Source organism: Bos javanicus, chromosome 15 (genome assembly GCF_032452875.1).
Source record: "Bos javanicus breed banteng chromosome 15, ARS-OSU_banteng_1.0, whole genome shotgun sequence".
NCBI classification, from domain to species: domain Eukaryota; kingdom Metazoa; phylum Chordata; class Mammalia; order Artiodactyla; family Bovidae; genus Bos; species Bos javanicus.
The window spans coordinates 62146176-62174068 of record NC_083882.1 but is presented as its reverse complement, the minus strand read 5'-3'; the positions used below and the strand labels follow the sequence as shown (position 1 = coordinate 62174068).

Sequence of the window (27893 nt, the reverse complement as noted above, 5' to 3'; positions counted from 1 at the left end):
AAAAAAAAAAAGACGGCTTTTTAGTCAAAGAAGCAATCCAGTGTGGTGTATCGATTGGGCAACATCACAGCTGCTCCTAATAAGTGGGATGGAAGGGCCGTTTCTGTGGGGCTGGAATTACTTTTCGATTGCCGGGGCCACAGTGTTGGTACTCTTATTTTGCTGTGCCACCTTTTCTGATCAATACCGCATCACCCAGCAGATAGTAATTAGGTTTCAGAGAGCCATTCAACAAAGATCCGTGTTGACTGCGATAGACAGAGCCAAGGAAAAGGTCACACGGAATCAGCAGCCAACTAAAAGGTGATGGGTAAAGAAAAGACCCCTTGCCTGAGAAGTACTTAGCTCTTTTTTAATTACTGTAATTTTCAACAAAAGTCAGAGAGTGAGATGATGAAGTGAAGCACTTTCCTCCCTGCTGTTCCTGATGAGGCTTGATAGGCCTCGAAATTACGCATTGACTCCCCGTTTGATTTCTCCCAGTGTTTAGTGCTAATAACCTGTAGGGCCTCTTCTTTTCCTTTGTACCTCTCAGTGCTGGTGTCACTGCAGTAATTACACTGTGTGAAATCTGTACTGCAATCACAGCTGCCAACTTCCAGCTTCACAGGCTGGGTCAGGCTGAGTATGGCGGAAAAAAAAAAGGCAGCTAATAGCTAAGAAAGAGGGAAAGCTTTTTTTTTTTTTTTAATTCCTGAAATGCTTTAATGAATTTTAATAAAATTCCATTATTTCTAAACTGCGTACAAGCATAACGAATTCCTAGAAACAGTAAGGATTGGATGGAGGCTGTGCTGTTTACTCATAATCAAACTTTTACAGAAATAAACACACAGTCAGTGCTGGAAATAAATGGAGATTTTATCCTTGTGGATCCTTTGTTCATTCAGGGGTGTAAGGAAGTAGATCCAGGACTGGCATTCTTCTAAACAATGCTGGATTCTGTAATAAAGAATTTTTGAAAAATGTTTCACAGCATTATTTGTTACCTTTCAACAAATGCCCTTCCTTAAACCATTCTTTTGTCATTCTGGGATATGAGTAACCCTGGATATTCAAGTAGTACCTGCTGGTAGAATCAGGTACTAACATCTTCTTGAACATTGCTCTCCTGGGGACTTTGGAACTCAGGTTCAAGATCAACTGCAGTAGCAACAGCAGCAACCCTCTAGAAAATCAAGGGTGATCTTTTAAAAACTGGTAGCTTTTTAAGGCAAAGAGGTAAAATTTTCAATTATAATTCACGTTATTATAAGCACACCTGTAATCCCCCACAGAACTGTGGGACAGTGCCAATGGACAAAGCATATCCCAGTTACATAGTATGAAATTTCTATATGCTAAGATAAAAGGTTATTGATTGTCACAAACCAATTAGTAGCATAACTTGGGAAGCTCTGAGGTATGAATTCTCAGTCTTATATGTAATAGTATAGTAAAAACAAGCATTAAAAAGTATAAATGATAAACATTAATAATGTATATTGATTAGATTTTTCAGCATAACCAAAAAGATATTAAAGGATATATATTTAAAAATATATGATTAGTCTAAGGAACTTTATTCATGAAACAAACGTATTTACTTATATTCAGCATATTGAAAGTGAATCTTACATACTGGTTAAAGTGCTGATAATCATTGATTAATAAGTTTTTTATGTTATGAAAACTGCAAATTTTAAGGAAACTAAAGTGACAGTAAAATGAATTGCTGAAGTGTTGCTGCATTAAGGTCATCAGAAATTAATGAATTAATGGAGATCAAATTCCATTATTATGACCATCAACTCAAGAATTGTTTTGAGGTTATTACCAGGCACGTATATTGCATTGAATGATAGGAGACACATACATGGGATACAGACCTTTCAGAGAAGATCATGCCACCTACATGGCTAATCTATTGATCTTTTTGGTAAAAGGAGCATCATGAATACTTTGTATTTTAGAACCAAGATAAATTTCCCCTCCCCCCACCCCCACAATTCATCGTCAATTTGCCTGGTATTTCCTATTAAAGGAGAAGAGGAAATTCCTTTCTGACCTTGCAAATGATCATTTTCTTTGTTGAAGCATGAGATTTGATTGCCCTTGCAATCTGGGCTCACACTTACTGCCTGCATTGTGAATAACAGTTCCTTTCTCAATCATAGTGTTTGACTCTATGACCTGCCACAGAAATGAATTCCAGACACAGACGGTGCATTGGAAAATGGAGATGAGAGTTCTTTGATACTAGATGTTCGAAGTATTGAGCTAGGAGCATCCTGCTCTGAATTCTCTATAAATGCAAATCTAGCTGGATCACAGAGGAGGTATCCAAATAGTTTTGGGAAGCATTTGCCCTGTGAAATTGTACTTGAAGATCCCAGATTGGATACCAGTGTAGTTTTTTTGTCCCTACCTGAATTAGAGGAAATGGAGACTATTTTGCCTGTAAGTCTGGCTGGAGGAGAGCAAGCCATTTTGGTATATTACTAATTCAGACTTGACTTCAGAATATGCGATACTGATGTAATCAGGGTAAAATTTGACCTTTGCTTCATTAACTATTTGATAATAAAAAATATTTCTATGGTGCTTTGTAGTTTATGATGTGATTTTTCTGGATTAAAGTTATCTCATTTGATTTTCTTAACAGTCCTCAAGGTAGGGAAGGATTATTGTTATTTGTACAAATCCCCAATAATTATGAGAATAACATTAGGAGGGACTACATGTAATACTCAGAAAAGCAACAGTTTTGAAGCATTCTCAGATACTTATGTGAAGGGCTTATTTGCATATAAACAGAGTGCTCATTATCAATCAAACTTACCAGCTCTTTTAAGCATCCAAAGGAGTTTTACCACAATTCGAACAAAAAGACATTGTTCAATTTTGGCCTTCTGTGCATGGCTTGGGGGCTTCCCAGGTTGCTCAGTGGGTAAAGAATCTGCCTGACATGCAGGAGACATGAGTTCAATCCCTGGGTTGGGAAGATCACTTGGAAGAGGGCATGGCAATCCACTCTAGTATCCTTGCCTGGAGAATCCTATGGACAGAGGAGCCTGGTGAGCTACAGCACATGGGTCTCAAATAGTTAGACACAACTAAAGCGACTTAGCACACACGCACACACGCTTGGCTTATTTCACTTGGCAAAGTGTTTTCAAGGTTTCTCCATATCAAAATATGTATCAGATTTCCCTCCTTTATGGCTGAGTGATATTCTACAACCTGTAATCCCACCTTTTGTTTATTGATTCTTCTGTCAATGCACATTTAGGTTGCTTCACCTTTTGGCTATTGTGGTTATGGATACTTTTAATTGAAGAATTTTATTATTTAAAACACCATTGACTACTCCCAGTAGGTAAACTTACTTTTATAAGGTGATTTAAAATGTGGATATGATTGCTTCCATAATTGTTCTTATTATCATCCTTTTGACATACTAAAAAGTATTTTGCTGGCAGATATTTATTGCCTTAACTTGAAGGTCCTATAATTTACTGAGCACATATGAGTAGTATACCTTAGATACTGAAAAGACAGACATGGATAGAGGACATAAATGTGGAGATGCGTGTGTGCTAAGTCCCTTCAATTGACTCTTTGTGATCCTATGGCCTGTAGTCTGCCAAGCTTCTCTGTCCATGGGACTCTCCAAGCAAGAATACTGGAGTGAGTGTCCATGCCCTCTTCCAGGGTTATCTTCCCAACCCGTAGTTGGAAGCTGCATCTCCTGCATTGGCAGGCAGGTTCTTCACTGCTGGTGCCACCTGGGAAGCCCAGATATAGAGATAGTCATGGCCAGATTTAGTATGCAGGTTTGAGTTGTTTGACCTGCACAGTATGTATGAATTTAAAAAAATAAATAGTTTCAGATGTCTGGAAATCAGGAGATTGTTACATTTTAATGTAAAATTAGATTTTGTTTTCTCAGAAAATCTGGAACATCTGACAATATCCTAAACCCCTTTTCCACATGACAACATTTTGTGGGGCTGACTGGCAGTTGCTACCTTCAGACAGAATTCATACTCTTCAGTTGAACATAAATTCTATATGATCTGATTTTCTTGTTTTTACTTTTCTAGCCCCCAACAGACCTGTTCTCTGGAGCTGTGCTGTATTTAACACATGACTAGTCCAAATTGAGACATGCTGTTTGTATGAAAATCACACTGGATTTCAAATAGTTGGCATGAAATAAGAGGGCAAAATATTTCATTAATAATTTTTGTATTGATTATATGTTTAAATGGTAATATTTTGGTTCAATAAATTAGTAAAATAAGTTTAACCTGTTCTTTTTACCTTTTAAAAAATATGGCTACTAGACAATTTAAGATTGCATATGTGTCTCACATTAGATTTCTGTTAAATAGTACTACTCTTGTTGGTCATGTCCTAGTACAGGGGTTGCTAAGCAATAGCCCATGAGCCAAATCTGACTAGTTGCCTGTTTTGGTATGATCCACATGTTAAGAATGATTTTCACAGCTGATTATTTACATTTTTTTTTATTATAGGGAACATTTAGTTTTAAACCTCAATTAATTGAAATATTGTTCCTCTCAAAAGAATTTAATTTTTCTCATTAGTCGACCAGTAGTTCAAAACACTATACTCAGTTATTCTTATCATTATTATTGTATTTTGAATTTCATCAAAAGCTTATGAAAATTGTTTTTTCTCTTGTTATTCAAGTTCCTATATTTTATCCTTAATGTTCCTTCTTTGTGTGCAAAGCCTAAAATATTTACTATCTCTCTTTTCACAGAAAAAGTTTACTAACTGTTGGTCCAATAGGAAGCTGATGCAGGCAGCTTTCTGAGGAAGTTAAAGATAGTGGAAATACTTTGGATTGTGATAGGCAAGGCTTCCAATCCTATTCATTGATCTAATCTCTGAGTCTTTGTTTTCTTACCTGTAAAATGGCAATAATGATTCCTTTCTGAATTATTTCATAATTAATAAGATTCTGTGAATATAGGTAAGATACTGTACAAGATGTTTTGTGGGCTAGGTAACTCTAGCACTTCCTCTGCCTAGAATGCTCTTCCTTGTCATACCTGACTTGGTGCCTTCTTGCCCATCTTTAGCTCAGATCATTTCTAGTTCAGAGAGGCATTTCTTGCTCTAGCCTCGAGCTTAGGTTAGTTCTCCCCAGAAATCCTGCCTTTTTTTTTTTTTAATCTTTAGCTCAGATCATTTCTAGTTCAGAGAGGCATTTCTTGCTCTAGCCTCGAGCTTAGGTTAGTTCTCCCCAGAAATCCTGCCTTTTTTTTTTAATGCTTATCATATTTACTGCTGTTTGTCCCACATCTGTCTGCCATCTAAGAATTTAATATCTAGAAGGAAAGTGTCCTGTTAACCACTATTTTATAGTACTAACACAAAATGAGTATCGAATAAATTTCTTTGAGTGATGTTGATGCAAAATACTGTACAAATGACACACACACACACACAAACTAGAAGAATTCAGAGGGAGATTTGTTTTTTCCACAGAGATTTCAGTTTGTGTCTAGAAATTTGGGTCATGTTTTAGCACTTACAGTTTAAATATATCTATACTTTATTCATCCCTTCTGCAGACTTGTATTTTCTCATTCATCTTTCTTAAAGAAATATAGGTAAAACACTAAACACAATGTCTGGCACACAGTAAGGCCTCAACAAATTCTCTTTTCTCTAATTGTGGATGATGATGGTAAATCGGAATACTGAACATAAAATAACCAAAGTATCTATGTACTAGATAAAATTGAGAGATCAAAAATTTTGGAGAACAGAAGGAAATCCACTTTAAGCAAATTGCAACACCCAAATACAAACCACTCTTGGCAACAAAAGTCAACTTTATTTTTTTAATGAACAGGATTTGAAGTAAAGGACAGTAAAAACTTAGAATCCAAATCAAGTTCTGAAAACTGAAACTAAATTTTGTAATGTCCTGAGTTTATACACTCGGTTCAGTTCAGTCGCTCAGTCGTGTCCGACTCTTTGTGACCCCATGGACCGCAGCATGCCAGGCCTCCCTGTCCATCGCCAACTCCTGGAGTTTACTCAAACTCATGTCCATTGAGTCAGTGATGCCATCCAACCATCTCATCCTCCCACTTCAATCTTTCCCAGCATATGGGTCTTTTTCAATGAGTCAGTTCTTCACATCAGGTGGCCAAAGTATTGGAGTTTCAGCTTCAGCATCAGTCCTTCCAATGAATATTCAGGATTGATTTCCTTTAGGATGGACTGGTTGGATCTCCTTGCAGTCCAAGAGACTCTCAAGAGTCTCCTCAAACACCACAGTTCAAAAGCATCAATTCTTCAGCACACACTAGTTACAAATTTATACAATGAATGTCTGTGTGCCAAAATATTTCTTGTCAGAATGACAACTGGCAGTTGTGACTCCCATCCCTTCAAATACAAGGCTTAACAGCTGGGAAGAAAAAGCCTACAGTAGGATTCATGTTAGGCTTTTCTAACAGGAATGGACGCTAAGGCTCTAGAGATGACAGAGCTGATAATCAAAGGCAGCCTCAGGGTTTCCTGTTACAACCTTACCTAACCTTGAAATGAAGGTCACCCAATACATAATTTTAAAAGGCCAGATTTGGTTGATCAGATCCACAAGATGGAGTCATTATCCTTCTTACCAAGCTTTAGGGATTTCTGGAATTTCATTTGAGAATTCTATGTATTCCATTCCCAGGTCTTCAACTCTGTTCAGTTTAACCAGTATTTGTCAAGTATCTACTATGTGCCAGGCACTAAAGAAATAGAGTTGAATATACAGTCAGAGTCTGTTTTAGAGGAGCTCAGAGTCTGGTGGCAATGGCACCCCACTCCAGTACTCTTGCCTGGAAAATCCCATGAATGGAGGAGCCTGGTGGGCTGCAGTCCATGAGGTTACTAAGAGTTGGACATGACTGAGTGACTTCACTTTCACGCATTGGAGAAGGAAATGGCAACCCACTCCAGTGTTCTTGCCTGGAGAATCCCAGGGACAGGGAAGCCTGGTGGGCTGCCGTCTCTGGGGTCGCACAGAGTCGGACATGACTGAAGTGACTTAGCAGCAGCAGCAGCAGCAGAGTCTGGTGGAAGAGAACAGTGTGCAAGAGACACCAATTCACTGCATGTATGCTGTAAGAGCACCCTGCACATTTACTGTACAGCATCAAAGATGGGCTCCATGCCCAGGACTGAGAACCAATCAGGGCAGTCTTCCTGATGGAGTTAAACCAGAATAGAGTCAGAGTGTGTGAGTGTGTGCATGTGTGTGTCTGTAAGGAAGGTAGTGGAGGTACAAACTAGAGTTAAGGCCATCTGTTTTTATCCTTGTATCTTTCTTGCGTCCTGTGCTCAGTTGTGTCCAACTCTTTGCGACCCCATGGACTATAACCTGCCAGGCTCCTCTGTCCACGGAATTTTCTGGGCAGGAATACTGGAGTGGGTTGCCCTTCCTCCTTCAGGGGATCTTCCTGACCCAGTGATTGAACCCACATCTCCTGCATCTCTTGCATTGACAAGCGGATTCTTTACCACTGCTCCACCTGGGAAGCCCAGAGTGGAAAGTTAGTAAATAGCTAATCATACAAATGTATGAGTTGGTGTGCTAGAGTTATGAACAGACTGCTCTGGCAACACAAAGGGAATGACAGATTGCCTCAGGAAAAGCCACCCGAAGAAAGGTTAGAGAAGACTGTATTAAGCAGAGAAGAGAATTCCCCAAATGGTACGAGTTCACTTGTTATCTCAGACTAATTACTTTATCCTCAAGCATGTCCTGGTTTGAACAGTAAATTACATGGTCACACCATATAGAACAGCAGTGTAGTGGAGACTTCTTGCTTCCAGCAAAATCATCCTCTCTTTCTGAAACTTGGTGGCACTATCTCCCAGCCTGACTTGCTGTTGGAGGTGGCCCTGTGACTAAGTTCTCTTCAGTGGAATGGGAACAAAAGTGATGTGTTCCCAGCAGCAGAAGAACTGAAGAAGAATGAAAATTAAAAGTTAATGTGCTGCTTTCCCTATCACAAACTTCTCATGTCACAAAACTGATTTGCACTGTGATAAAGGAGAGCTTGAAATCATGTGTGACACTGAAATTTTGAATAAGGATGAAATTTTAAAAGAGACACAAACGTAGAGAACAGACTTTTGGACTCTGTGGGAGAAGGTGAGGGTGGGATGATTTGAGAGAATAGCATTGAAACATGTGTATTAACCATATGTGAAATAGATTGCCAGTCCAGGTTCAATGCATGCGACAGGGTGCTCAGGGCCGGTGCACTGGGATGACCCTGAGGGATGGGATGGGGAAGGGTGTGGGAGGGGGGTTTGGGATGGGGGAGACATGTATACCCATGCCTTATTTATGTCAATGTATGGCAAAAACCACTACAATATTTTAAAGTAATTAGCCTCCAATTAAATTAATTTACAAAAAAATTTTTAATACCTGTAAGTACTAGGTAGTGATAGATCTGCTTAAGATGTTTTATAATGGACATTTGATGGCACCGCCATGCAATGAAAAGCAAGTTGCCAGATAATATGGAGGTAATACCATTTCTGTAAACATAAAATCCATATATTTTACATATACTTATATTTCTATATATGTGCATAGGAAAAGATCCAAACTATTAAATACAGACGGTTAACAGTACCTCTGAGTACTCTTTAGTCGCACTAATCAATGTATTAGAATGCATTAATAGAAATTTTCAGAATGAAAAGTAACATTGAGTGTTAATTTTGATAATCCTAGAGATGAAGGGAATGTTAGATAAGGAATTATACACAAGTTACTTTAATATGTTTGATGATAGCTGCTATTAGTCAGTGAATCTTAATTTAGTTTTTTTGTACATACCTGAAATAAAAGTCTCCTGAGGTTTCCAAATGTAATTTATTTTCTTATTAATGTCATCTAATGTCAATTTATATAAATAGAATTCTGATTTTTAACTCTGAGCTTTCATAATTAAATGCTCTAGTTTGAAGAAAAATTTGCCCATCTGTCTGTTACTATCTAGCTGTTTCTTCCATTTTAAAATCATATCTTCTGATGTATCCAAGATGTAATTAAAATCCATGGACGGCAGAGTCAGACATGCCTGGATTTGAATCTCAGTTCTTTAATTTTTTTTTTTACTTTGTGTTATAAGCAAGTTACTTTATCTCTTTAAGCAAAAATTACAGGACTTCATAAAGCTCTTTTGAGGATTAAATGCCACAGTGCATCCCCAGTGCCCAGAATGACAGAGTAGACAATGAGAATCCCACCCATATCTCTACCCAGTCTTTGCTCTCATCTCAGTTCACTTTTAAGAAGCAGTAAATGTAGTTTAATGCAGTTACTAAATAGGAATTCATAAACCTTCCATTGCCCTGCATTAATTAACACTACCCAGCCTCTCAAAAAAGTTTTAGCAGGCAATTGGTAATTTGAAAACAAAGGTGTAAGTAGTATTTTATCTCTTTTGTCTCTTGTAAATTTCTTGCTTCTGAATTATATTTTATCTTGTCAAGATTGAAATAAAATGAGGGAAAAGATAATTATGTTGGGACAAATGTGAACAGAGGACAGATTTTAAAAATTAGTAGTAACTCATACATATTGGTAGTAACAGGAAAATAAAGCAGTATTTAAAACAACCTGTTTTTTAATTATAAGATTTATCATCCTTATGTATTAATATTTCAGAAAATTTAGTTTGTAGATATAAGGTGATGTAAATAAAAAAAAGAGCTACAGCACCCACAGTCTCACCTTTTGAGTAGCTATTCTCAACATTTTACTGCATATATTTCTCATATGCTGATACATATTTAAAATCTTGTTTACTTTTTGAGACCACATTTTTTCAGTTACTATGTTGTTAACATTTCCTGTTATTCAGTATTCCATAACATTATTTTAAATGGATGATGATATTCTAGTCAAAAGCTTTATTTTACTAATATTCTTAATTTTGAACATTTATGTGTGCAGTATTTTTACTATTGCAAAGCAATGTTTTGCCATGATTTTAGTCAATTTTCTGGTGCATATTCATGATTATTTTTTATTGAAAAATTCCTTGAAGTGGAATGTTTAGATAAAAAGTTGTGTACAATTTAAAGATTTGATATACATTGCTAAATTCTCCTCTAGTAAGCTATAACATTTATGCTTTCATTGATAATACTTGAAAGCACCAGTTTCCCTGTATTCATTGTTCCTTGAATTCACTAATCCTTATCAGTAGAAAAATTTTTTTGACTCGTCAGTCAGTAAGTTAAACACATCATCTCATTATTTTAGTTTGAATTATTTTATTAATAGTAATATTTAATTTTTGTGCTTGTTTTATTTGGCCCTTGTATTTCTTTTATGAACTGTGTATTTGTTTCTTTTGCTCTTATTTTCTTTGGTGTTTATTTTTTTTGTAATTAATTTTTTTAGTCTACCTAAAGTGTTTTGTTTTTTTTTTTTTGGCATTTCTTTTCCATGGGGATGGTCTTGATTCCTGTCTCCTGTACAATGTTCATCAGGGACTCTATCAGATCTAGTCCCTTAAATCTATTTCTCACTTCCACTATATAATCATAAGGAATTTGATTTAGGTCATACCTGAATGGTCTAGTGGTTTTCCCTACTTTCCTCACAAGCTGGAATCAAGATTGCAGGAAGAAATATCAATAACCTTAGATATGCAGATGACACCACCCTTAAGGCAGAAAGTGAAGAGGAACTAAAAAGCCTCTTGATGAAACTGAAAGAGGAGAGTGAAAAAGTTGGCTTAAAGCTCGACATTCAGAAAACTAAGATCATGATGTGTCGTCCCATCACTTTGTGGGAAATAGATGGGGAAACAACGGAAACAGTGGCAGACTTTATTTTTTTGGGCTGCAGATGGTGATTGCAGCCGTGAAATTCAAAGACGCTTACTCCTTGGAAGAAAAGTTATGAACAACCTAGATTGCATATTGAAAAGCAGAGATATGACTTTGCCAACAAAGGTCCGTCTAGTCAAGGCTATGGTTTTTCCAATGATCATGTATGGATGTGAGAGTTGGACTGTGAAGAAAGCTGAGTGCTGAAGAATTGATGCTTTTGAACTGTGGTATTGAGAAGACTCTTGAGAGTCCCTTGGACTGCAAGGAGATCCAACCAGTCCATTCTAAAGGAGATCAGTCCTGGGATTTCTTTGGAAGGAATGATGCTGAAGCTGAAACTCCAATACTTTGGCCACCTCATGCGAAGAGTTGACTCATTGGAAAAGACCCTGATCCTGGGAGGGATTGTGGGCAGGAGGAGAAGGGGACAACAGAGGATGAGATGGCTGGATGGCATCACCGACTCAATGGACATGAGTTTGGGTGAACTCTGGGAGTTGGTGATGGACAGGGAGGCCTAGCATGCTGCAATTCATGGGGTCGCAAAGAGTCCGACACGACTGAGCGACTGAACTGAACTGAAAGTGTTCTTCAAAAGGAGAAGGGAGCAGCAGAGGATGAGATGGTTAGATAGCATCACTGACTTAAGGGACATGAGTTTGGGCAAACTCTGGGAGAGATGTATTTCAGAATTTGTTATGTTTTGGATTTTAGAAAAGTAATGTAGTACATAGACCATATATCATATAACAACTGTAGCACAATCTGAAACAGTTCCCTGTAATAAAGTACTTCAGTATTTTCACAGTGAAACAGTCACACTAAGTGATATAAGTAAAGTCTATAAATTAGTACTTACTAGGTTTTGTTGCCTGATAAGTTCTAAAACAACATTCAATTTTCATAAATTCGGAATTGTGCCTAAGACACATTAAACTTGTATCATATTTAGCATGTAATAAAGCCTTAAGTATGTAAGTTGTGTCTATTTTAGCCTGATAATTAGTTCCATTATCTGTCTTTGCTTCACAATGTGATATACTGCTTTAGTGATTTTTGTTTTAATATTAGTTTTACTGTCTTCCTTTTAACCCCAAAATTTCTTGGTCATATGTTTTAGGTATATTATAGAATTTTTTCCTCAGTAAGACAAATTACATGGAGAGTTACAGATTAACTTGGCGGAAGCATAGCAGACAGGGTTGAGCTGTGTTGACTGTGGACAGGGCTGTGCTTCCTGTGTCGGGGTACTGAGTCACTTTTGTATTCACTCTTGAATAAATGTTTAGTGGTCCATCTTCAACTTTCAAGACCAACTTGAAAATTGCTGGTCTCGACACATTTCTGAAAGTATATCTGGCTGGACCCCTGAGGTGCTCTCATGGTTATTAATACTGTCTACAGTATTAGCATCTTAGAGCCTCCCAGCAGCCATGCTACAAAGAAACCCATTAATTGTGATTTAACCTAGTGTTAAAGAAAATCATTTGACTACAAAATCCGTATATCACAATATCCAGCACATAGTTTAGGAAATGAGTTGTCTGATGAAAAGTAAAAGTACTTAGAATTTGAGGATTTTCATTCATCACTAATCCGTCACAGGTGTTTACTGAATGTCTGCTATCTTGCTGTTATGGTTTTGTTCACTGGAGGATATAAAAGAATTGTAAGACATGGTACCTTACCTCAGGAACAAACGCAATGAAAACAACCAGGGAAGTGCTGACTGTGGAGCTGCAATTCTCAATGGACTGTTAGCCCTCTGAGGGTACAGAGGCATCGAATTGATGTTTGTATTACTGGAACCAGTACAGCATTGTTTATAGTAGCGCTGCCGTTCAGTAAATATATTAGACAGAAGAATGAAAGGAGGGAGAGAGGAGGTGGCACTGTCTTTAGGACATGGCAGTGTATTTTGGCTCATACATGCGTATGAGATGAGGACAAAGCCAGAGTGAGCTTCACAAATGCGATTGAACCAAAGCTGGGTGAACAAGGATTAATGGGGACATTTCCCTCATCACTGTGGGAAGTAATGATTGAAAATAGGCTTATTGCACATGTAAGGCATATCACAGAGGATGATATGGCTGAAGACGAGATGGTTAGACAGCATCACTGACTCAGTGGGCATGAACTTGAGCAAACTTGGGGAGATAGTGGAGAACACAGAAGCCTGGCAGGCTGCAGTACATAGAGGCTCAAAGAGTCAGATATGACTTAGCAACTGAGCAACAACAAGGCATATCATGCCCAGCCTAACCCATGTTCAGATGCTCTTTCATACTGATAGAGGCCCACCTCTCTTACCCTGTTTGAGCCCCAGAATCCTAACTATGGTTCTCAAGGAGTTCTCTGATTCAGATAGCTACTTTAGTGGATGAGAGAAAATGTGGCTCATTATTTCATGTAAAAACCGAAAAGCATTCTAGTGTGGAAAACGACGCAGGGCTGGTCTAATTAAGCAGCCTGCCACATGTTTCTCAGCTGAACTCTGTTCCTTAGCTCAGTCGATAGACTGACTCTCTTACACGTGTGTACACGCTTTGTGTGCAAAATAACTGAATGACTGAGGTATTTTCTGACACGTATCACTTTCTTCCTGAGCTCTTGCCCACCGAATCTGGGGGAAAAATAACTGTCCAGTTCTGTTCAAAGTCTGAGCAGATCATTTAAATAGTTATTTTAGATCATTATTTCTGTCAAATAGACTCTCCTGTGTTCTCTTGGTTTCCTTTAGGTAGTATATGGAAGAAGAGCTGTGGCTTTCATATCCTGAGGCACTGGGAGAAGGGGCCCCTGGCCTCATGCTGGCCCATTGAAGTCACTGGTTAGCACGGCAGCTGCCTGCCATGGTCTTGTCCCTTGTCCACCTGGTTGCTCTTCTGCCTTCAGTGTGTGAACTTAGTCTCTTCTCTTGACTTGGGCACTTTCTCTGGTGGTGCTTCCTGGCTGATACAATCTAAACCTGACTTCCTATGATATTAGAGATGGCCCCCTGAGACACCGATCTGGCCCTGGCTCGAGTGGTTTGTGGGGCCGCTCTCACTACAGCCACTCTCCTCACCACGCCGATAGCCTGTGGCGGACTTCACTGAGCCGCTTCCACGTCACAGGACACAGAAACCAAAGGTGGTTCCAGAAAGCTAAACCCAAGCCACACCCTAAAAAAGGAGAACTTAGGACCTAATCCTTCTGGCTACTTTTCTGCTTCTCTCTCTGAGACGTCTTCCAGTTTTTCCTCTAGGACAGAAGGAAGTAGGCTTCTATTTTGTTCTTACATTATATCTTATTTCTGATTCCAGCAAAGGCTTAATAACAGTTAGTCATTACTCGTAATCTACAAGAGAGAATTTATAGGTTGAGTCATCTAAATTTAGCTGTTTATATGGTTAATTTGGGGGTGGAGGGTAAAGAGTTTTCTTGAGAGGCTCATCTTTCAAGGCGACAGTCTTTTTTTTTTTTTTTTTAAGGCTTGTATGCAAGAGTATTGCTTTGTTGCACATTTCTGTTGTACATGACAAAAGCAATGTTATGTGACAAATCCTAGGGATGCCTGGAATAGTTTGGGCAGTCAAGTTCTTGGGAAGGCCAAAATGAAAAGGATATTTTTTAAACCATTACTCTAGTTACATTACCCATTATAATACCTGAAGGACAGATTATGAAGACTTTGGAGTGAGATAATTTTAGTTACTAGGGATAGAGACTCATTCAGCTGGTCTAAAGTAATGGGGCGTTTATTGTGAGGATATATATGACATATCTGTTAGAGTTTATTGGTTATAGTCAGTGGGGTCTGGCTTAGGCTAACTAGGCAAAGGAAGAATTTAATGGGGTGACAGGTGGTAGCAAGTGGGATTCAAGGAAGGACCGACGAAAGGGGCTGTAGAAAGAACTGAAACAACTCCAGACATCTGGATTTAAGGAACAAACTCTTGAACGTGCTATTAATGGGACAGATTCTCTCCAGCTGTTTACATCTCTGTGTGATTTCCCTCATGACTCTGTATCTCTGAAGAGAGAGTATGATTGGTCAAGGGGTCTACCCCTTGGCCAAAGTAGCACAGTCCCTCCAAAACTGCACAGAATAGTGGAAAAAATGGAGAATCAGTCTGAGAGGGCAAGCTGAGTTGAATTTAGGCAAGTGGCTTTCCTAAGGGCTTCTGTGATAGCTCAGTTGGTAAAGAATCTGCCTGCAAAGAAGGGAGACCCCGGTTCAGTTCCTGGGTTTCCTAATTAGGCTTTCCAAATTGTGACAGAATGTCTAGCAGAAAGTTTATAATCTGGCTACTAAGTCAGCACTAACTCAGCATCACTTTCCCCACAGAATGTGGAAGAGCTAAAATTGTTTTATGATTACTTAAAAAAAAAAAAGACAGGGAAGGAAGGAGATTTTTAAAGAGGTTTGTTTCTTTAATTAAGCGTTAAATATATTTAAGGTAAGCACAGAGACTTCTCTTTTATATCCCTTTAGACAAACTATAAATATTTAAAAAATATTTCTGTTTTAAAATAGTTGTAAAGTATTTGCTGGTTTTTAAATATTATGAAAATTTATTTCATAAATTATCTTTTAAACTGACTTCAAGAAGCTGCAGACTCTGGTAAAGGTAGCTTTTTTTTTTTTCCTCAAAGAATTGGCAAGGATGGGAGAGGAATCCCTGGCTTTGGAAGGCCTGGACTGTATAAACCATCTTGATTGTCAAATGTCTCAGAACTAATAATATATGGCAGAGCAAGAATTCACAGCCAGTTTTGAATTAGAAGTGCTACTCTTCCCCAAGTCTAAAAGTGGCACTTTCAAATTTTTTTTGTAGAAGGGATTTAAGTGGGATAACTGGGTTAGAAGTGGGAGCTAGGTCAGGACTTTAAGGGAATCTCTTAAGACTGGAACTAAGTATATATATAAGTATATAGCTTGTGAGGATGGGGCTGAACCAAGGCAAAGCTAAGCACTAAGTCCTTAATTATGCCCTCACTATAGGACCAGCACCTACTTTATAGTTAAATTCAGAAATATATTAGGTATGGGTTGCACTAACCATTGGAGAAGGCAATGGCACCCCACTCCAGTACTCTTGCCTGGAAAATCCCATGGACGGAGGAGCCCAGTAGGCTGCAGTCCATGGGGTCGATAAGAGTCAGACACGACTGAGTGACTTCACTTTGACTTTTCACTTTGACGCATTGGAGAAGGAAATGGCAACCCTCTCTAGTATTCTTGCCTAGAGAATCCCAGGGACAGGGGAGCCTGGTGGGCTGCCGTCTATGGGGTCACACAGAGTCGGACATGACTGAAGCAACTTAGCAGCAGCAGCAGCAGCAGCAGCACTAACCATCTAGTCCCTGTTGTCATTCCTTCCAGTCAGACCACTGCCAAGTCCAGCTCACTTGGATCAGCTCTGCCCTGTCTCTCCGCTTATGCTTTTAAGGCTCAGCCTTCTCTCTTCCCCCTTCCAAAGTCATGTCAAACCAATCAGTAATCATATTTAGAACAAATTTTGTCATGTAATTAATTACTAGTTAGTAATTAATTAATATGAATTAATAATACTGCCCTATATTATCACTTCTTTACCTAGTTAGACACTACCCATCATTTGTGGCTTTCTGTTTTCTCCAACCACTCCATCCTCCAATAATATTTTTGTCTTTTATATTTATAGATTTATTGTTTGTACCTTCCATTGTATACTGTTTCTCACTTTCTATGTTTTATCTCAACCATGTTACACTTTGCTTATTTGTACCTAGATAAATGTCTAGTACAGCGTGTGAGAGTATGTCATATGATTTAATGTTGTGATTTTCCAAATTGGTGAAGTGATTTGGAATCAACTGGATTCAGTTCTAGGTTCCAACTATCTCCTTGCCTACAACTCCAACTTTATTTAATTAAGAGCTAAGCTTTTGTTTAAAGATTTCAGAGACTACCCCTCCTTGCCCCACCATAAGGATCATTTATTAAATAGACCAGGTGTATTTTTCATTTGCCTGGCCTAATTATAAGTCTTCAATCCTGGTTCTGGTGCTTCTTCACAGTCCCTAGCTTGATTTTGAATAAACAGATTTTTAATAAACATTAAGATGAAATAAATAGTATAATATTTATATCTTATGAATTTTTAGATTTACTTCAACTCTAAAGGATATTTAAATTCATTTTAAGTCAAAAATAATTCAGATTTCTCTAACATTATAAGTGTTAAGCACATAGAATCATTTCTTAAAGAAATTAACACAGAAACTTAAAGACCCCCATGAGTGTTCCATGAATTACCTTTCATATTTATGGCAGGAACAGATAGCATTTATTTGACATATTGACTTGTTTACCAATTTCATTTTGTACATCTGAACTTTTCAAACCATTGCTTATACTTTGGTTTCATCTTTGTTGGCATGTAGTGAACCAAAAATAGCAGCCTGGTCCAATTTAAAATGATTCAGGCTCATTATCGTTCAATAACTTTACCAATTTTTTTGTGTGTGGCCACTCTTTATCAATTACATTAATGCATTTCTAGATACAAATTATTTAGGTTGACAGAATTCAGAGTTTTTCCTGGACATACATGATACCAAATAGTGGCTTCCCCCACCCTCCTAGCAGCCACCTTCTGTTCCCATACATAAATGGCAGCCAGCAATGGCTGGAAACAAAGGACTCTCTCCCAGTCTCTGAATACAGTGACATTCATTCTGAGAGAAGCAGGGGCAGCTTTTTGAAAGCCGACTTCTTCAGCTCAACAATAACACACAATGAGTTATTGACTTGTTTATATACGGAGCTCTTTTCAGTAACTAACTCTGACTCCCACAGTCTGGACAAATGATTGATTTTGTGGTTAGAAAAAGAGAAAGCTCTCGCGCTAAACTCTGTAGTGCAAACTACTTCTTCCCCATTTGTTCCCTAACTGAATAGGACCTTATTAAAATGCACTTTCCAAAAAAATACCTGCAGCTGGTCTTTATAACCATGTTTTGTATATATAAATAAGTAATTTGTCCCAGTCTTTTGTATATTAACAGACCATTGGAAAACTTGTCAATATATATGAAGGCTGATTGTCCTGTTTTTTATGCTAAACTGTATTGCCTATTGATCTGCATGTAAAATATGGATCAAATAATTTATTAATATATCAGTATTTACTGGTCAAAAATAGATTTTTTTAGATTTGGTTTTCTTCTTGGGTTATGTTGTTTTATTAAGAGCGTTGTACTCAACATATATCACATGCTTCACATTAAAATTGTAAGCTGTTCTTCTGGAGAAATAGTGAAATAGTGAAAACTGCATCAGAACTACAGTCCAAGCACTGATAGGTTGGCTGGATAAATAGGCTCTTCTCTCTTTGGCTAACACCTATGTGGAATGTCAATATGAATTACATAGAACGTACCAGGTTGTTTGATTACCGTACCATTTATAAAGACATTAATACTCGGACTATGGAGTTTACTTTAGAGTAATTTTTTCCTATAAAATAGATTTTATTGTATCTATCATGTTAAATTTTTACACAGTCTTATATTTTCATAAATACACTTTAAAATATTTTGCTTCTGTATGTGTGCTGAGTCATGTGACCCAAGGATTGTAGCCCTCAGGCTCCTCTGGCCATGGAGTTTTCCAGAAAAGAATACTGGAGTGGGTTGCCATTTCCTCCTCCAGGAGATCTTCTGGACTCAGGGATGAAACCCAGGTCTTTTGCATTTCCTGCATTGGCAGACAGATTCTTTACTACTGAGCCACCTGGGTTGGGGAAGTTAAAAGAAAATAGCACATGGTTTACAGTAAAGTTATCCACAGCAAAAAAAGAAAATAGAAAAGAGTAGCCATATAATGTTAATGATATATATATAATGAGATAGCTGCTGTTCTATCTGTATTTCTCCAGCAGAAGGTCTTGAGCCGGTTTTCCTTTCTAGGATGTCCATAGCAGAGCTTTTCTGAGACAGCACATGTTTGAAGAATTCCTCAAAATTAAGAGTACTTTCTATGATGGTCACAATGTGCCATATGTTTTCTATAAAACTATTCATTACTCATCTATGAGCTTTTAAGGCTTTAGAGAAAGTAGAATATCTGCTACCTTGGCATTAATATAGTCCATGGAATTCTCTAGGCCAGAATACTGGAGTGGGTAGCCTTTCCCTTCTCCAGGAAATCTTCCCAATCCAAGGATTGAACCCAGGTCTCCTGCATTGCAGGTGGATTCTTTACCAACTGAGCTACCAGGGGAGCCCTAGCATTAATAGTTTTATATAAAACATAGCTTAAAAGGTAACCACCACTAGAAATCACTTCATTGGGATCTGTTGTTTCAGGTGTATTTTTGGATTTCTTTTCTTAATTCATAGACATGGTTTGAGGGGAACTTCCTCCTTTTTAATCTTGTTTCTCTAACCAGATCATTGTCTTGAATCATTTTTTTCACTTCTCTTTGACAGAGCCATCATGTTCTTTGTTTCTTCCATATCTGCTACTATCTTTGACTAGTCCCTTGGCTGTTCTTTTCTGGTTACCATTAATATTGAATGAGCCCACTTTAACCTAGTTTTGGAAAGCCAGTATTTGTTACTTACACTCTTTTAAAATCTTAGTGGCAAACTCTGAGGAAAATGGTGAATTAAACCTTCATATTTAACTTGTTAAATGTTGATGTGTATACCAAATATTTGTAGATATTTTCTCACTTTAAAAAAAGACCATGATATAGTTAGACAATGGTGACTTAATTTTCCACTCCTCTGTTTGGTAGAGATTTGACTTTTCATAGTTTTATACAAATTGGAGCCATCTTTCCTTTTTTTTATAATTGAGAGAGATATTGAAAAGTGATCGCCACAAAGTCGTTAACCTTCCTCACAGTTAACCTTACTCATAGTTACAGATTTTTTTTCCTGTGATGAGAACTTTTGAGATCTATTCTCTTAGCAACTTTCATATGTAATATGCTGTTATTAATTATAGTCCCTGTGCTGTATATTACATCCTCATGACTTATTTTATAACTCAAAGTTTGTACCTTTTGACTTCCTTCATCCGTTTTGCCCATCCTTCAACCCCCTTCCCACCTCTGGCAACCATCAATGTTCTCTGTTATCTATGAGCTTTTTTTTTTAAGATTCCATATGTAAATGAGATCATTCATTTGCTATTTATCTTTCTCCATCTGACTTATTTGACTTAAGGTAATGCCCTTAAGGTTCATCCTTCCCATTTCCCATTTGTTTTTTATTTTTAAGTTGAAGTTTCTATCTCTTTATATGTGAAAATTAGCCTCAGAAATTTAAAGTCCATTGACAGAAAATTATTTCATGTAACTTAGATAAGAACAGCAAAGCATCTAGTTTTGTCTTAATGAAGAAACGGAACGTCCTCCTCCGAAGTGACAGAAGAATCTTACTATTGTTATTGTGTCTGGAATTTGAGGAAGAGATGCTGTTAGAAAATACATTCTCTTAATTTGACTTCTTACTTTCAGTAATTTTCTCTAGATGATTATATTAAGATATATCTCTTTTAGAATGTCTGGTCTCTTTTCAGAAAAACCCCCTGTATGTATCCTTGTATTTTGTTGACAGTTTATTTCTCACTGTCGTACTGGGTTCTCTGTTTGGTACTATGCTTGTGATGCTTTTCAGTAACATTAATAACATTTTCCCCTCAGCTTATGTAGATTAGGATAGTGCTATAAATTGAATGCAAGAATGAGGTGATTTTTTCCAACTGTAGTAGTTTTAGAGGTAAAGAATTCCTACTTTTTAAAGAGTTACTTGAAAACAGCTCTAAACGTCACAGCCCTAGGAGCCCTCGTTAGAATTGGACTTACTGCTGTGACACCAAGGAGTTCCCTACCTCTGTTTTTGTTTTGTTTTGCTTCCCTTCAAAAAAGATTTGTTCTGATGTTTTTACATTTGGAAATTAATTTCTTAAAAGATGATCTTGGTGACAGTTTACACATAGGCTTCCATATGTGAAAGTTGAGTTTGATATTTGACTTTTTATAATATTACATTTTCTGTATTACTTTAGTACAGGAGAATATATATTCCTTTGGGAGACTGATTCTAAGAACAGTCTCACATGATGGTATTTTCCCATTTTTATTGAGATATAATTAACATATAGCCCCTGTGTAAGTTTACAGTGAATAGCATGATGACTTGAACTTCATTCATTCTGAAATGATTACCACAGTAAGTTTAAACATCCATCGTTTCATATAGTTTAACATTTTTTACCTTGTGAACTCTTAGGACCTACTGTCAACTAACTTTCAAATATACCGTGTTGTATCATAACTGTAGTTATCATGAATATCACATGATTTTTTTTTTAAACTTGTTTTCAGTGGTTCTCAGTCTAGGAAAGGGAATGGCAAACATTTCCTGCTGTCCAAATTCAGTCTGTCACTTGTTTGTTTTTTTAAGTTTTATTGGGACATAGCCACACTCATTTACTTATTTATTATATATTTCATGCTACATTCCCTGGTGCTCAGACAGTAAATAATCTGCCTGCAATGTCAGACGGAGAAGGCAATGGCACCCCGCTCCAGTACTCTTGCCTGGAAAATCCACGGATGGAGGAACCTGGTAGGCTGCAGTCCATGGGGTCGCTAAGAGTCGGACACGACTGAGCGACTTCACTTTCAGTTTTTACTTTCATGCATTGGAGAAGGAAATGGCAACCCACTCCAGTGTTCTTGCCTGGAGAATCCCAGGGATGGGGGAGCCTAATGGGCTGCTGTCTATGGGGTCGCACAGAGTCGGACATGACTGAAGAGACTTAGCAGCAGCAGCAGCAGCAGCAATGTGAGAGACCCAAATTTGATCCCTGGGTTGGGAAGATCCCCTGGAGAAGGAAATGGCAACCCACTACAGTATTCTTGCCTGAAGAATTCCATGGACAGAGGAGCCTGGTGGGCTACAGTTCATGGGGTCACGAAGAGTCAGCATGACTGAGCAACTTTCACTCACTCACTCATTTTGTGCTACATGGGTAGAGTTGAGTAACTGCAAAAGAGACTTGTGTGTGTCCCTGTCCCCGGAACCTAAATATTTCTTATGGAAATGTTTGTCAACTCCTTATCTAGGGTGATCCTCAGGATCACCTAAGGATTCCTTAGGTTTTTCCCTTCTACCAAAACAGAATCTCTGATATACTGAGCTGTGTCACATATCAGTGGAAGAAAAGTTTACAGATTTGATACTATTCTTATAGCATTGACCCCTGCCCCCATTTTATCCCAAATAGAGGAGTGGGTCTTCAGGCAGGGTTTAAGATTTAAGATTCCTGTTAACTCAAACATGATTTGCTAGGCTTATTATTGAGAAAGCCTATTTAAAACAACAGCACCATTAACAAAACAAAACAAAAAGCATGATCATTAATTCATTCTTAATATTCAGTAAGAAGATAGTCTATGGCATGTCTGTTACTTAAGAACTGTTAAATATTTCAGTTTAGAAGTTTCTGTATTAGGCTGTTGCTTTCTTTCTTCCTGTCATTACCAGTCTGTTGAGTGAATATTATTGTATGAGTTTAGCTTTTTCCTTTTTTTTTTGGAAATAGCATTTTGTTTTGATGGGGATTGTTTATAAAGAATGAGTCACATTCACTTTTTTGTAACAGAAGTCTATAGCAATACTGTAGAAAATCTTTATCTGGCTTTGTTCATGGAGCAGGTTGGAAATAACTATTAGGTATTTTAAGATACCGCATACTCTTTGTGGTTAAATACTGTAAATCATTCTGAACTGTTCTAGAGTGAATTGGCATTTGTTTTTGGTTTATATCCTTGAATTCTTATCCTGACATAACAGCAACCAATTTATTCCCTCCTGGCAATGAAACACTTTACAGGAAATATCAGCCTAATTTTTAAAAATGTTGCTATGTTAATTCTGAAAAATGCTTTTAAAAAGTATTCACCAGTGTCAAATATTTGCTATTTGGAACCTTCTCCCAAATTATATTTTAGTGAGCTTAAAAACAATAAAAGTGGAAGTGCAAAATTCAGTGCTAAATGTTTTAAATATAAAAACATTTTGACTTATTTAATCTAAGTCGAATTAATTTTCACATACGTATAAGCCAAATTAATTTGAAATCAGCTTCCATGATAATGCTAAATTAGTTGTTTGAATAAATATTGCTATTAGTTGTCAATATATGCCACTTTTCATGTCATTTGCTTTTTTTTTTCCTAGTTGAAACTGGCTGTGAATGAACAGAAAGGGAAAGTTACTGAAAAAGTCATTCTTTCAATGACAGTGAAAGAACACCGTCAGGCGCAAGCAGAAGTAAGGAACTTAATTTTTAAACTGTACCATAAAACTGCAATAAGTACTAATTGTAAAATTAAGACAAATTTTACTTGGGTTTGGTAGTGAACCAACTATAGTCATCTGATAATAACAATGAAAAAAACTGGTCAAAACTGGAAATTATTTTATTGATATAGGCACCGTGAAAAATAATGATGTTCTTGAAGGAATTAATCATATTATAATTTTCTTATACTACTTATAAATGTTTTCTCATAAATTTCCTAAATTAGGAAATTATTACATGCAACCAGAATCTGGGAATTACAGAATGTGCTAACATAGGAAAAATATTACAATTTTATTGAACTTCAAATAAATAATAAAATCTTATTTTTATTTTCTGACTTTCTAGGAATAGAGTTATCTTTCTGTATTTGAAGAATGTTAGCAATGTTATCTTTTATCTCAAAAAAACTGTAGTTTATAAATGTTAAGGCTAAGTGAGCTAATCATAAGATTCTGTAGGCAATATTGTAATGAAGAACTATTAAAGCAGGGCTTCTTCTCTCCAAAGCTCATGCTGTGAAGTTGACAGCATATTCCATAAATGAAATAATAATACAAAATTGGTGTTAGACAAAAGGGGAAAATGATTTTCATGTAGTTTCCTGGAATGCAAAAGCATTTAATCTTTGTGAGGAAAGATCATGAATTTGCTAATTTCCATGTACTACTGTCAGTAAATAAAATCTATAAGCAACTTAAAGAATAAAGAGAGCATGAATATTTAAAAATTAAACTTTCATGTAATTTTCTTTTGACATTTTGGCAAAGAAATCTATCCAAGCTTTGGGGTTTTAATATTTTCTTATCACTGTAATTGTGTTTCCTTTTCTAGCTGTGTATTTTACAATAGATGAACAGGTGTAACGCATCAAATTTTCCTGAGTGAATTCAACTTTTTAAGTTAGAGACTATATTAATATTTGAGACTTATATATGTACAGTATTAAATATTATATTGTAAACACTGATTGGAAATCTCAGTATAAAATATTTCAAAAAACAAAAACAATTTTATAGATTTAAGTTATAGTTCTGATTCATTTCACTTAATATTAGAAGTGATTACACTTAATTTAACAAGTTAAAAACTAGGTTGTTAGTTATAAATTAAAGAGATATTGTTCTCTGTGTGATTTTTATCACAGAAGAAGAGTTTTATTAAATTTTCACAGTAAATTTAAAATGAATCTATCATATATGTTGATATGGTCAACTTTAGGAAATGGAAATAAAAAATCTCTAGTTGAATTAGCATAATTAAAATTATATCTGTAGTAACAAGATATTGGAGAATAAATAGAAAACAATCTAAAAGAATGAACAGATTAAATATTTTTTACATTTTAAATATTATAGTTGTTCTGCTCTTTGATATTTTATGTAAAACTACAATTTCAATGGAACTGAAGACGACGTGGTGCAAGAAAATGATCATTATGCTAAAAATATAATCTTTAATGCCACCTTGTTAGCAAAGCTGGAAATAAAAATTATTTTTTCTGTAAAATTCAACATTATTAATGCTTATTTGACATTCCTTCTTTATTATCAGCTTAATGTTTATTCGGTATTTATATCCATCACTATTCCTCCTTCAAAAGGACTTATTTAGTCACATATTTGCCTAATCAGTTATGGCTCCAAATGCCTTTTGTTTGCTTCAAAAATCAAACGTGTGTGTGTGTGTGTGTGTGTGTGTGTGTGTGTAATAATCTCTAAATACATTCCATACACTATGAGAATACTTTCTATGTCATTAATTTGACGGTGATTATATTTTGATGTGTAAGTCAGTGACATCAAGTTTTGTCCTAATTCATATACAGAGATGTTAAATCATGATGGTAAAGAGAAAAGAAAAAATGTGGGGGATGAGGAGATTGTTTCAACATTTCTTTTTGCCCACAGTTTAAAAATTTTACAAAAAGGCAATGGCACCCCACTCCAGTACTCTTGCCTGGAAGTTCCCATGGATGGAGGAGCCTGGTGGGCTGCAGTCCATGGGGTTGCTAAGAGTCGGACACGACTGAGCGACTTCACTTTCACTTTTCACTTTCGTGCATTGGAGAAGGAAATGGCAACCCACTCCAGTGTTCTTGCCTGGAGAATCCCAGGGACGGGGGAGCCTGGTGGGCTGCCGTCTCTGGGGTCGCACAGAGTCGGACACGACTGATGCGACTTAGCAGCAGCAGCAGCAGATGTATTTCAAAACCTAAAGTAAACATCATAAAATCTGAATTTAGATTTCTTCTACCTGTAGTTTCATCTTAAAATCTTAATTTATTTTATGTAATTTTTCCACATGAAAACTGTGAATAATAATAATATATGTATCATAAGACTACTTTGAGGTAGAGCAAGCCTTTTAGAAATGATGTGCTGGATATCCGAATGTAATTTTTTATTGTCAGTTTAAAAGTGTGTCATTCCAGATTCTCTGAAAAGTTGACACCAAGATGAACTTAAAATGTGTATGGGTTTTAATTGAGGGCAGAAGGAGAAGGGGGTGATAGGGGATGGTTGGGTAGCATCACTGACTCAATGGACATGAGTTTGAGCAAACTCTGGGAGATAGTGAAGGACAGGGAAGCCTGGCATGCTGCAGTTCATGGGGTCACAAAGAGTCTGACACAACTTAGTGACTGAACAACAACAATGCTCTCACAGGCATTTCTTCTATTAAAATCCATACTAGGGAGAGCTCTAAGTAATACTGGGAGACCTGTCAGACTGAAATGCAGGCTTCAAGTAGAGTGAAGGAGAGAGGAAGGGAAGACTGGGTGGAAGTCTGTTGTGCAAGCTGAGGAGCATGTGGCGAAGCTGGTGACACATGCTTGAGTCAAGGTTGTCCATCAGAGGAGTGTTGTGACTCCCTGGATTGGACTTGTTTTAGTGTCTTTGGCCACTGGTGCCTACCTGGTGATGGATGTAAAAGCATAATAGCTTGGACCCTGGGTCAGTTATGGTCCTGTAGTTAGAGGCTTGTGACACGCATTCTTGTTGCTTCCTCAAAAGTTATAGTTGATATCATCCTTATTGCCTTCATCATAGCCTTCTTGCTAAGTAAGTTACAAAAATATTTTTAAATGTCTTTATTTTCAGTCACCCCTTTCCCCATGAGTTGATGGGAATGTTGGACTCTTAAATAGGCCTAAGGCAGTGCATAAATGACCTCTGGTTGGAAACAAGATAGAACTCCTTCCAAAATAATTTCCCATTAACAAGTTGAGAGTAGTGACAGTGATTGGAATAAGAGATGGTACACACTTCAGTTTTCCTGGTAGTTACACTGTAGCTCATCCTTAACTTTAAGATTAAGAGATACTTAATTTTGCTCAGAGGTTTCCATGTCTTTTCTAGTCTTTGTTCATCAAGTCTGGTTACATTCACTTCTCAGCCTAAAAAAACACTGTACTCTGTACCTGAAACAAATAAGAGATTTTAGGGAGTTTAAAACACCTATTTTTATCTCCCAGTTCCCCTTCTGTTTGTTTTTTTTTTAAATTATGCTGTAAATTAGAAAGTGTCTTGGTCTTAAGTTTAAGCACTGACCTGCCTTTGGGACCATCCCATATGTTGTATGCCCAGATGGTGTTTCCTAGCATGGAGGCTGCTGCCCTTTTGTGCTGATTCCAAGTGACAGTTTGGTACAAAGTGCTCTGGAGTCTCCTCACTGACATATATGGACTCAAAGCCACACAGCATTCAGACCAACAGCTAAACTCAACATCTAGTGAGAAGCTAGATGCTCACGCAAAGAGTGAGGAGTGAGGAACTTTCCTCACTCAAAAGCCAGGAGCTCCTCAAAGAGTCATTCATAATAGTTAAAATGCAGTATTCACAATGTATGGTTTAGAATGTACACCTTTCATAGGTATACTTTTAAGAATGATTATACATCAATTAATATTTTGTACTCACTCTAAATCATCTTGAGACTTTAATTAAATTCAAGAGTTGCATGAACATATCACAGAAACACAACCAAACTGCCCTACGTGTATGTTTATTGACAGGTGTGCATTTGCATTCTTTCAGAAGTTTAGTTTGTTTCCTCATCAGAATACTGTTTGGTTTTTTTTTTTTGCTACCTTCTGCTCTTTTGTCACTCTCCCAAATTCTGTACAAGTGTCACTTCCGTGCTGCATTTCCACAGAGAATGAAGAGTAGAATGTGTAGGCTTTCTACTGCACAATGAGATGGTGCATTTTTTTCAACATATGCATACGTAAGCCTTCTTTTGTGAATGGGACTGATAGGGTCAGATAATGTTTAAAGGGAAAGGCTTTATGTCTCTCAGGCCTCTATGTTTCCACATGGATGCTCCCACACACACATAGATTGAATTATGAACAGACCCATTAATGCTGGGATCACAAAAGGTCAAGTTTTGTCTTTTTTTTTACCCCCATTCACATAGCCTTTGTAGAGAGGGAGAAAAAAAAGGGATTTGCACGAAAAAAAGATTCATGATGAAGAATTTTAAACATATTCCCCCTTTTAGCAACATCTGTGATTTGAAAAAAAAATCGTGTCATGTAAAATGATTTAGAAATATTGTTTTACCTACCCAATTTTGGTATATGAATTATTTCATGCATAGTGTTATCTTTAAGGGTAACACATGTTATCATAATAACTGAGAAAAAATG

General features: G+C 36.9%; 1 protein-coding gene across 5 annotated transcripts in view; it reads left to right on the top strand.

Annotated features, from left to right (window-relative positions):
• Positions 1-27893, top strand: part of DCDC1 (doublecortin domain containing 1) — a 469884-nt gene that overhangs the window by 182629 nt on the left and 259362 nt on the right. For all 5 annotated transcript variants that reach the window (XM_061381012.1, XM_061381013.1, XM_061381011.1 and 2 more), the window contains one exon: positions 23116-23208. In XM_061381012.1, coding sequence (XP_061236996.1) covers positions 23116-23208 — 93 coding nt within the window. The remainder of the gene's footprint in view (positions 1-23115; positions 23209-27893) is intronic.